Genomic DNA, 12,678 nt, shown 5'->3' on the forward strand with positions numbered 1-12,678 from the left:
CCTCTCAGTTTTCCCTTTATTTTTGTTTGCACTCTGGTCTTTGCCAGCGAACTTAAATCTGTGCTTTTACCGTTGCACAATCTAGGTGAGGAATTTTGGCGACTGCACTTGGAATTTCCAAAATATTTTTTAATGTTAGTACTTTTAAACCATTTTTTTCAACTTACATACAAAGTCATGAATGGCTTAGTGTATACTGCAGATATGTATCTTTGAATACAGATATGTCATTATGCCTGTGATACACGCCAATAATTCCAGTACTGGTGATGTGGAAGCAGGGGGATCAACAGCTCTGGGTCATCTTTGGCTACATAGTTTCAGGCTAACCTGGGCTACTTGAGACAATTTCTCAAAATAAAATAATGTTTGGTTTTAGAATTACTACAAAAGTCTAAATTATTCTCTGCAAACAAATTCTAACAATACATATACAGAAAAAATAATTTAAAAATGCTAAACTATTTTACATGAATTGATTTATAACTTTCTTTCTTTCTTTCTTTCTTTCTTTCTTTCTTTCTTTCTTTCTTTCTTTCTTTTTAAACTGCAGTATCGCCAAATGCTCCCAGACTTGGCCCCACCGAGCTGACCATTGTCATTACTGTGCCTGTTTGCCTCCTGTCCATAGCTGCCATGCTGACAATATGGGCATGCCAGGACCGCCAGTGCACATACAGAAAGACCAAGAGGCACAACGTCGAGGAACCTCTGGCAGAATATAGCCTGGTAAACGCGGGAAAAACACTCAAAGACCTGATTTATGATGCCACCGCCTCAGGTTCAGGCTCTGGTATGTGTATGTTTTCAGCAAGCAAACTCTTGTTTAAAATTAAACAAACAACTTTTTTTTGATAAAAATGTCCAATTTGAGCTCATCAGCTAAAGAGATCAATTAGGTACATAATAAATAAGCTTATGAATAGAAATGTCTTTAAGGATTACATGCGAATTGTCTACTGTAGCAGGTTTCCATATAGCGTTGCAAAGGGCCTTTAGGATTAGTTGTACCTCACCCATTCCCTTCTTTACCCTGCTCCTCCTCCCATTTAATATTATTTTAGTTTCTCCTTTATCTCTTCAGAGCACTGCATTCCATTCCACCATCCTCTTTTCTTTTTAAAGAAAGCGACAGAGAGATAGGCATATAGACCTCCCCCCATACACAGAGAGAGAGAGACAATGGGGGAAAGAGACAGACAGACAGACACACAGACAGACACACACACACGAGAGAGAGAGAGAGAGAGAGAGAGAGAGAGAGAGAGAGAGAGAGAGAGAACATGGAGTAGTTGGGGGAGGACAAACATGATCAAAATATATTGTATGAATAATTTTAAAAAATTCCTACTTAAAAAATTAGAAAATTGTTACGTTAGAGTCTTCTCAGATGTCTGTTGAAGCTTTTTTGTTTTTTATGCCTTGGGATTTCTTTGTTTATTTGTTTTGGCTTTCCTCTTGTCCTCTACCTCCTCCCATTATAGTCAAAGCCATCACTGCTGCTTTCTTCGGATGTTTAATAGAAACAGAGCAGTTGGGGTGTTGGGTTTAAGTCCACGAGATACGGGGAAATGTGTTAGATAACAAAGCAGTGTTCCTTGTGGATATTTGTGGTCACCCAAAGCCTTCTGGATCTGTAGGCATCCCCCTGGATGTACTTTCAAAGCTAACAAGGAGCTGCCCTTGGATTAATTCAACGTGGTGTTCTGGAAGCCCAGAGATGGGAATCTGAAGGAAGCTCACGGCAGTCCTAGCTGGTTCCTGTGGCTCAAGGTTATCCATTCACTCCTATCACAACACACTGCTCTCTTTTCTCCTTTAATCAATTTAGACAGCTGATGGAGAAATTCCAGGGGCCAGACTGCATCACAGAATCAAAGAGCCCCTTTCATAGCACAAAACGTTGCAGGGAGTCGGGGCAGGGCAGAATTTCTCTGCAGTTGCAAGGACTTCTTTTCCCATCTGAATTTCCAGAAAGCCTTGGCCCTTGACTTTACAGAAATATGACCAAGAGCACACCCAAACAGCCACTTCAGAAGTGCCTACCTCTCTCCTTGCTTTAGAAGGATCATTAGAGTCATGGTTCCAGCCAGGAATGGATGCTGGTATCTGTCTATATTCTCAGTATTAGGGCTGCTGTCGTAGGAGCCTCCCAAGTTGAGAGTCCAACCTGGGCTATGTAGCAAAATTTTGCCTTGAAAACAGTGAAATAAAAGGAGACAAAACAAAGTTTTGTGGAACATGTGGGTATGAGTAGCATTCAGGCAGACACAGTTAAGAGAGGCAGGTGGGGAAACACCAACACATTCATATGGGCACCCATATGCAACAGGGACACTCTGGATGCACTAGAAAGGGACAACATTTGCTGACTAGAAGAGTCTAATGGTCCAGGCTGTCACTGTAACATCAAGGAAGATGGTTTGTTTTTTTTTTTTTTCAAAGAAAACCAAGAAAGAAAAAAGTACTGCAATTGCAAAACATATAAACCTGGAATCCAAATTATGTCACTGTATAGAAAGCTTACATTTTTAGCTTAAAACAATATTCCTCGGTATTTAAACTTTATTTCTTTGGATATTATATGTTGAGACCTACTATACCCCCAAATTTTGTTTACTGCCAATATTCTGGACACAAAGAACTCTGATTTATGTTTATTTTCTAGAAATACATTTCTTTATCATTTTCAAAGGATTGAACAACAGTCTACTTATTACCCACAGAAACATTTTCATTTACTTCATAATATGAGGTCATGTTCTGGTTAGTTTTTATTATCAACTTGACACAACCTAGAGTCTTCTAGAAGGAGAAGCCTCAGCTGAACAGGAGAACAGAACAGGCTTCTGGAAGGATAAGCCTCAGCCTGGATCAGCTTAGCTTGTGAGCAATTTTATGGGAGAAATGATTGCTAATTTATACAGGAAGGCACAATCCACTGTAGGTGGTACCATCTCTGGGCATCTGGTTTTGGGGTGTACAAGAAAAGCTACATGAGAATAGCCCAGCAAGCCATGTTTCTCCATAGTTCCTGCCTTGAGTTTCTGCCCTGATGTCCTTCAATGATGAATTGTGCTCTGCTGGTGTAAACCAAACAAACCCTTTCCTCAACCATGGTGCTTTTGGTCATGGTATTTATATATTTTTCTGTAGACAGAAGTTTCTGTCCAGCCCAGTCCTGAAGCCATTCAGTCTCAAAGAAACACACAGAGGCTTATATTAATTATAAGCTGGTTGGCCTAATGCTCAGGCTTATTGCTAACTAGCTCTTATGATTTAAATTCACCCATAATTGTTGCTTGTGTTTAGCTGTGTGGCTTGGCACCACTTCTCATTAAGGCATTCTCATCTCTCTTCCTCTGCTTCTGGATGATGACTGTGCCTCTGTTTTTTTTTCTTCCAAGGATTTTCCTAGTCTGGTTGCCACACCTATACTTCTTGCCTGGCTACTGGCCAATCAGTGTTTATTAAATGAATATGAGTGACTGATCTTTACAAGAGCACTATCCCACAGAATTTCCCTTTCTTTTCTTTTCAAAACAGGAACACTGAATCCACCTTGTTTAGTGTTTTCTCTGACCATTATTCATAACAACTTGTAACCAACATGCTAAACAAAGACAAACATCCATAATCCATTTTGGGGGAATGTGGGCAGTGATTACCAAATATCTAACTGCCAGAAAATATGGCTACATGCAGAAGAATCAAAGCCCAGCGCCACTGTCCTTGGCTTCTCAGTCAGCCTCCACTGTCGGCCACATTCAGAGAGTCCGGTTTGGTCTCATGTTCTATCAGTCCCATTCCAACTGGAGTTGGTGATCTCCCGTTAGTTCTGTCCCACCGTCTCCATGGGTGAACACACCCCTCACGGTCCTGACTTTCTTTCTCATGTTCTCCCTCCTTCTGCTCCTCCTCAGGACCTTGGGAGCTCAGTCCGGTGCTCCAATGTGGGGCTCAGTCATTTTCTTCATCTATCGCCAGGTGGAGGTGCTATGGTGATATGCAAGAAATTCATCAGTATGGCTATAGGAACTGGCCTTTTCAGGCTCCCTCTCCTTCTCAGCTTGGTTGATCACCTTTCTGGATCTGGGGGGAGTTGGGAGGACCTTGGTCTTAACACAGAGTAGGGAACCCTGATGGCTCCTTGGCCTGGAGAGGGAGGGAGGGGGGTATGGGTGGAGGGGAGGGGAGGGAAAGGGGAGGAGAAGGGGAGGAGAAGGAAATTTTTAAATATTAAAAAAAATAAACCATATTAAAAAAACAAAAAAATATGGATACAGTTTGCTGTGGGATAATGTCACTTATATTGGTTTAATAAAACATTGATTGGCCAGTAGCCAGGCAGGAAGTATAGGTGGGGCAACCAGACTAGGAGAATTATGGAAAGAGGGAAGACAAGGGATGCAGTCTAGTCATCATCCAGAAACAGATGAAGCTTGATGAGAATGCCTCCCTAAGAAAGGTACCAAGCCACATGGCCAAACATAAATAAGAATTATGGGTGAATTTAAGTCATAAGAGCTAGTTAGTAATAAGCCTGATCAATAGGTCAAACAGTTTATAACTAATATAAACCTCTGTGTGTTTTTTGGGGACTGAATGTCTGCAGGACTAGACTATACAGAAACTTTGGTCTATATTTTCCTATTCTTTAATGTACTGAATCTGACCAGGGATTTTTCTTCCATGTAAAAATAATACAAATTAATACGTAGGAGACTAGATATCTAATTTAAGAAAGGAATGATGAGCTGGCAACATGGCTCACTGGGGAAAAGTGCTTATCACCAAGCCTGAAGATCTGAGTTCATTTCCAAGGACCCACATGGTAGAAGGAGAGATCCAACAACCTATAAGGTTGTTCTTTGACCATACACTCCTTATGGTGCTCTCCCCATATACAAATATAGAAATGCTGTTAGATTTTTTTTAAAAAATATATAACAAGGAGTCATGACTTGAACAATAAAACCAAATTTTGACATTTGGCACAGACCCAGATTAGTGTAGCTCTCATCCCTCATCAAGGAAGCCTTGCTTTAGGCAGAGGAAGACCATTATGACCATAAAGAGCCACAACTGTTCCAAATTCATAGAACAACTGATCCCAGGGTGCTCAACCCCAAGGCATGCATCTACAGTACAACTCCTACACCTGAGGCTCAGGAAACATCACAGAAGACAGGATGGAAAGATTATAAGAGCCAGAGGACCACGAACTCTTCTGTGAGATTGTGTCTCCTAGAAATGGCAGAGAAATTGCCTCTATGATACCTCAACTATATATCTATATACCGCAACTGCCTGAGTAAGCACTGAATAAGGACAATACCAGTAAACATGCTAACACGGAAGGGGAAATATTATGGCATCCAAAATCTCATGGGGGCCCCCATGTTTAGACGAACACCAAATATTTATATATTTATATGTATTATTCACTTAGCAATAAAAATTAAAGAAAAATTTCTGTTAAATGTTTTAATGGCTTTAAAAGTGTATCTTCAAGCATGCATATGAATTTGTCGGCTTCTCTGACTCTTCTTTTTGAGATTATACTAAGACATCTTGTGGAAGGAAGAAAAAAAACATGCCCCAGCCCAGATAATTTCCTTTTGTTTTTGCTGTGAGGATTGAACCAGGGTCTCACACTTCACATGCTGTGCAAGTGTTATTACTCTGAGCTACATTCCTAGGCATTCTCTCTCTCTCTCTCTCTCTCTCTCTCTCTCTCTCTCTCTCTCTCTCTCTCTCTCTCTCTCTCTCTCTCTCTCTCTCTGTGTGTGTGTGTGTGTGTGTGTGTGAAGAGGGGAGGTGACAAGGTGCCATTAACTTTCCCAGGCTAGCCCTTCCTCAGCATCCCAAATAGTTGAGAATACAGACCTGCACCACCAGACTCTGTTCATAAATACATTTCCTTAAGCACAAATTTGAACATGCTTTAGGCATTTTGTCTCTTCAAAGCCAGCTTGCTTCGCGGTGACCCCCTAGCTAAAAGCACATGCCTTTAATCACGAGAGAACAGGTTTACCTTCGGCAACGCTTCTGCCACAATAGCTTGCCCGTGGGGAGGACATTGGACCAGCCTGCTTCCTTTCTGCCTTTCTCAATTGGTTGGTGACCTTGAATCTGAGGCAGCTTTGTCAGATATTGAAAAACCCTGATTACGAAGCTTATCCCTGACCAGGTCAGGGACAAATTTCAAAGAGTTAGAGAGACTACAAAGTGAAAATAAATGGTGTTTTATTGGACTGTGCCTGAGCGTGGGCTTTGTCTCAGGCAGCTTTGACGGAAGTAGGAAGCCAGCTTCTTTGTCTTCCGGTACAACGTTCTGACAGATGGCGACACAAGCCAGACATTAGCTTCTATAATCCCTGGTGAAAAGATTAAAATGAACTCATGGCAAGAGGCAAAGTTTCTGTTCAAATGCACTCTGAAGCTGTGTAACACAAAAACTACTCAGGCTCATCTCATTATCTGCTTTGGAAGGTATTGAGGCAGCCAAAGCAGCGTCTCACCCGGCTCACCCCGCGGGTCCCCTTACGGGATGTGATGTTCTTTGTCCACCAATTGGGTGCTGTATCAACTGCAGTGTGGAAACACTGTCTTACCGGCTTCTTTCTTTTTCTGTTGGTGATGATGTGGGGAGGGAGATGCTGAGATTTGACTTAATAATTGTTAGTGTCACTTTGGGCCCAAAACATTGAGTGAAACCTACAAAAATAACCCTGGCTATTTGTTGCTGGATGTCTTCCTTCCCGCAGAGAGGAACACAGGTCTGTCCTCCGACGGGGCGGGGCGCAAAGCACTCTGGGTCAGCCTCCCGCAGCAGCCGACTCTCTTCAAATCTAATTACTTGTCAGGCTCCAATTTTCTCATCGATAAATGACGAGGTTGAACCAGATGGTTCCAAAAGAACTTTCGGACCGTGGGGCTTGCTGACTAATTGTTGAGGCTCATACCAGTGAATTTATAGTCTGTGCCTATTTACCATCGTGGGTGGTTCTCCTGGAGATGAGAACATCTGTGTAAACACTGGCTCATTCTTGGATCAGGGGACAATGCCCCCCCAAGGAGCCACATGGGCATTGCTTTCTCTCCTTGCCTGAGGACAGTGACAATAACCAAACCGACTTTCTAGAATATACTCATCCTGTAGCCACTTTAACTATTTGTTTTCTAACAACACAATTACAAGAATAATAAAACCATCTACTGGAGCTTATGTTAAAAATACAGCAAATGGGAAGGAAGACTATTATAATTTACTGAGATTCCACCATGCAGTTCAGTCTTTCTTCTAGGCACAGTTTGAAAGGCTACAAACTCATATATATAAAATTTACCATGCCGTTTTCATTTGACATTGTAGCAGAGTAGACTCCAGTGTCTCTGGAATAAGATTTATTAGCAGCACCATTATGGTCAGTCTTCCATGATTCATGCAGATGCTGCTGTAAGATTGAGGGTAACCATTATTGATCATGCATTAGGCCAGGTACAGTGCTAGCTGCTTAACCTGCTTATTAACTCTCACACTGTCCAGTTTTGCAGAGGCGCGTGCAAAAGCTCACGGAAGTTAAATAACCTGACCCTGTTGACGAGATGCTGTAGCTGAAATCGGAACCCAGGCCTTTACTGATCTGTGCTTGTGTATCTGTACCATATTTCACATTGCCTTCTTACTTGAAAGAGTTCGTTTTTGTTTACTATTACTAACAACAATGTATTCAATATCTTTATACAGATTCTCTACATTTTGACTGAGTTCTATGGGATAGAATTTTAGAAGTATAGTTACTGTTTTAAAAAGTACAACCAGTCTGGGCATGGTGGTATGCATCTTTAGTCCCAGCACTTGAGAGGCAGAGGCAGGCAGGGCTCTGTGAGTTTGAAGCTAGATTGGTCTCTATAGTGAGTTCCAGGATGGCCAGGGATGCATAACAAGACCCTGTCTCAAAACAACCACAACAAAAAATTATGAACATTCCACAGATCCACAGAACATGTTTGTATTTCACAGACAATGTATTCTTAGTGTAACATGCTTAACTTATGAGTCATTGAATTTGATTCCCGACATGCACATTTTAATTTTGTTTTGCAGAAAATTCACGAGGAAAGAATTCTTTTCCTTTCACAGTGGTACCCAGGAGCTCTGCATTTTATTTCACATGTTAGCCATGCATGTTTTCCTTTGAGTCCTTAGGAATCAGAATGGCTTTAGGGGGAATCCGGGGGATTTGCCACAGTTCTTAGGAATCAGATATCTGCAGCACCAGGCTGTGTTCAGAAAGCATTGTTTGTGCATAAGAGAAGAAAAATTAATAATTTAGGACATTTTCTAGGTCATGCCTTGGCCTTACAGCTTGTTGGAATGGTGCATATTTCTTCAACCTTGGTAAAGTTACTAACGTGCTTAAGTGTTTGCTTTTCATGCAACAGCATCATGGCTGTGACTGCTGTTTTGAAGGCTCTGTCTGCCTCTCCTTTGACTAGGTCTGCCTCTTTTGGTTCAAAGAACAATTGCGAGGACTATTGTCCTTCAAGAAATCGTAGGAAAAGGTCGATTCGGGGAAGTGTGGCACGGAAGATGGTGTGGGCAAGACGTGGCCGTGAAAATATTCTCCTCCAGAGACGAAAGATCTTGGTTTCGCGAGGCAGAAATTTATCAGACAGTGATGTTGAGACACGAGAACATCCTTGGCTTCATTGCTGCTGACAACAAAGGTAAGGTCACTGTCACCGTGATCGGTAAGAAATATGTGAGATGGCTTGTAAGACAGATGGGACTCATCACTTTGTCTTAAGAAGACGCATAATGTTCTAGCTTCTTTATTAAGAAAATTCTTTTTCCTTTCCCACAAGTAAATGCCCATAACTCAGCAGTGAATAGTTAGTGTGGAGTCATGATTATGCAGTGAGGCCAGTGTTTAAGATATTAGGTAACTGGTACTGGGCAGGAATCAGCCATCTGCCTCTGGGGCCAGTTCTCGGAAAATCCATTAGCCTTGTTTTCCTGTCTTGAGTCACCCTGGGTTATGGAAACATCTAGAGCATTTCGGACTGCGGTGGAGGGGGGGACATGGAGCATACAGGCAGTGAAACAATTTTGGAATTTTGAGTGCCTGCTGTTATCAAATGGGATGGAATCTCTATCACAGGATTTGTGTGCAAGAGAACAGTTTTCAGCCATGTCCCCTCTAGACTGTGAGAATGATACAGAGTTTATTTATTAGCGGAGTTTTCTATCATTGTTAACTTGAGCATGTCTCAGAACTTGAAGTTTAACACTGACCGGTGAGTCATTCGTTGTTGATTGTTTCCGTGTCTTGGAACAAAAAAGGTCATCTATCTGGCATTTAAAGTCAGGACTCTTAAAATGTTGTCCATGCGCTGCAGGGAAGCCATGTAGTTAGTGGGTTTCTTTCGTTCGCTTGCTTCTTCCAACAGAGTTCCAGCTTTGAAAATAGGAGCGAGAAAACGCAACCCAGTCAGGTTAGAAATTAGACCTTCAATCAGTCTCAGTATCTTTGAAGAACTTTGATGGAGCCACAGTTACAGTCAACAAACAAACAAACAAACAAAAAGGTTAAGCTAAGTTATCTATGAATTTTACATTTTACTTAGCTACTATTGCCTGGGAAATTAAAAAAAATAGTTTTGTCTAATAGAAGCATGATCATGATTTTATTTATGAGTAACTAGATGGCAAAAGAGAGGTTCAGCATTCATTGCACATTTTGACCAGAATTATGTTTTTCAGTTATGGTTTGTAAGGAAGGAGAGTAAAATTGTGATACTACTACCACCGCCACCACTACTACTAATTATTATTATAATTATTATTTCATATGTTGGGGTAGTTTCCCTGCACATATGCTTGTGCCTAGTGTCCAGCAAGGCCAGGAGAGGGTGGGCATTGGATCCCCTGGAGCTGGAGTTACAGATTATTGTGAGCCACCAAGTGGAGGCTGGGGATTGAATCTGGTTTCTCTGGACGAGCAGCCAGTGCTCTTAACTGCTAAGCCATCTCTCCAGTTTCTGTTTCCAAGTTCTTAAGGACATATACATTAATACTATGTCCCGAGTTTTGAAAATAGAGTCACCTTTCCAAGGTTAAGAAACCGCTTCTCCTCTGCTGAGTTATTTCCTTGTAAGGTTAATCAGCACAGTGGTATGGATGAACTACTTTAATCACAGTGCTTACTGGACTACAGACAAATCTGCCCCAAAGAGGTGATCTTTCATCTTTGTTTCCTTCTGTTTTTTTTTTTAATATAATTTTATTTTATGTGCTTTGGTGTTTTGCTTGCATGTGTGTCTCTGTGATGGTGTCAGATTACCTGGAACTGGAGCTACAGACAATTGTGAGCTGCCTTGTGGGTGCTGGGGATTGAACCTGGGTCTTCTAAAAGAGCATCCAGAGCTCTTAATGGCTGAGCCATCTCTCCAGCCCATGTTTCCTTCTGTTTACCTAACTTCTCTCAATCGTATCCTTTCTTATCAGTTATTTTGTTCAGATACCAAAGGATCTCTAATATCACTTTCATCTTCACACATTCCTTATTCATGTAACGTTTACACTATGTTGTAGCCGAGTACCTAACAAAGACCTTGTTGTGGGAGAGCATAGTTAGGTGCAGGTGTGAGTCTCAGTGAGGGTGAGGTTGGTTGATGGTGGGTTCTTAGTGAACTTTATATTAGAATGCCTTTTGTACTGCCTGGTTGTGGAAATGAAATCGATCGATACCATTCAGTTCCTAAACATGCACCACTCGGCAGAAAAGCCTCTAAGCAAAGTGCTCACAGTAGAGACCATCTGAGTCTCAGAACTGGCCAGAGCTGCCTATACTATTGGAGACAGTTTGTTTAGAAATCTACAAGTAGCTGGGTGGTGGTGGCAGATGCTTTTAATCTTAGCACTCGGGAGGCAGAGGCAGGCGAATCACTGTGAGTTTGAGGCCAGCCTGGTCTACAAGAGCTAATTCCAGGACAGGTTCAAAAAAACTACAGAGAAACCCTGTCTTGAAAAATCAAAAAAGAAAAAAAAAAAAAAAGAAAGAAAAAGAACAAAAAAAGAAAGCTACAAGTAACCGTTGAGGTGCTGCTGCATAGAAGAAGCATCAGGTTAATTTCTCACCTGTTAAAAGTCTTTTAAAAAATGCTGGGTTGATTTTTGTTTTTTTTAAATGGGGGTGCTGTCTGAGAATATCTAGCAATAGTATCATAGCATGCAGATCTTTATACAACTGTTTGCAGCACAGAATTTCTTATACTTAAAGGAAAAAATCATAGACATTGTTAGACTATCAGCACTCTGGTGGTAATAATAGTGGTTGGTGCAAATTCGTTATATTCCTTGTTTTTATTGATTTAATCTTTCTTAAAAGCTTAAGCGTAAAGGATAAGGCAGAGGCCAGATGTGCCGCTTAGAAGTATCTCCCACGATGCATCTTTCAAAGTTTCCCATACACGATCGTAGCTATACCAGCAATTATTGTTGAAAGCAAGCAGGCAAAGGGTTGTTCCCTTGTTAGAACCACTTTCCACATCTTTCTGTTTCTATGGAAGCTTCCTCCATACCCTACATCTTCAATAACTCATGGAGAACTTGATTCTTCCCTAACCACAGCTTCCGGGCTGGAAGAATTAACTTTGCTTCATAAATGGCACAGATGACTGTTGTTAAAAAATGTTTTCCGAACATTTATGACTTTAAACAATGTTTTCTCATTAGATAATGGAACTTGGACTCAACTTTGGCTTGTATCAGAGTATCACGAACAGGGCTCTTTATATGACTATTTGAATAGAAACATAGTCACCGTGGCTGGAATGATCAAGTTGGCCCTTTCAATAGCCAGTGGTCTGGCTCACCTACATATGGAAATCGTTGGTACCCAAGGTAGGCATCTCCTTTCAGGAAGCTGGTCTTTGTGTTGATTGTATTTCAGTTCTTTGCAATCGTCAAACACAGAGGAACAATGAAGGTACTTCATACAAGTGAGGTTCTTGGCATGCAGCAAACAACTTTCTCATCCTCGGCACTACAGACATGCTATTCATGATGTATTTTTATCCCCATGCCATTAGAGGTCTTATTTTGGTGGCAAAGACTATATAGTCATATACTCTGGGTGGTATAAATGCTTGCTTTTGATAATTAAAATGAGACTGGGAATGATAACATAACCATGAAAGAATATGTGAAGGTGAGTGTGGGAAGCTGAGGCAGAAGGATGCTCATGAGTTTGAGGCAGTCCTGGGTAACATGTGAGTTCCATACTAGGCTGGAACTGTCTCGAAAAGATAAAAGAGAGTATTTAAATATCATACTTGAAAGCCAAATAATATCCTTTGCTTTGTCAATTTACTAAGCCTATAGGAAACTGACCCTCAAAAATGATTAGTCTGAGTAGGGCACTAGATTTGTGACCCCTTTATATTCTTAAAAATTATTGAGCTTCCCAAAGTTTTAGTAAATGTAGGTTAGATTTATTAATATATTTCATACTCAAAACTTTATTGATAAATTAAAATATTGTTTATTTCAAGAACTGTAATTAGCCAATTAAATATTAACATGACTAACAGCTTCCAAGTGTTTTACAACTTTTAAAATAATGCAATATAGTGAAAATAGTGGCTTTGGTTTACAGTTTTAAAAAT

General features: G+C 40.9%; 1 protein-coding gene across 2 annotated transcripts in view; it reads left to right on the forward strand.

Annotated features, from left to right (window-relative positions):
* The window catches only part of Acvr1c (activin A receptor type 1C), an 86,138-nt gene that overhangs the window by 59,948 nt on the left and 13,512 nt on the right, over positions 1 to 12,678 (forward strand). Inside the window, exons 3-5 of one of the 2 annotated variants that reach the window (XM_038337479.1) lie at positions 554 to 793; positions 8,506 to 8,736; positions 11,747 to 11,914. In XM_038337479.1, coding sequence (XP_038193407.1) covers positions 554 to 793; positions 8,506 to 8,736; positions 11,747 to 11,914 — 639 coding nt within the window. The remainder of the gene's footprint in view (positions 1 to 553; positions 794 to 8,505; positions 8,737 to 11,746; positions 11,915 to 12,678) is intronic. The other variant, XM_038337480.1, reaches the window with a different exon arrangement.

This window comes from Arvicola amphibius, chromosome 7 (assembly GCF_903992535.2).
Source record: "Arvicola amphibius chromosome 7, mArvAmp1.2, whole genome shotgun sequence".
NCBI classification, from domain to species: domain Eukaryota; kingdom Metazoa; phylum Chordata; class Mammalia; order Rodentia; family Cricetidae; genus Arvicola; species Arvicola amphibius.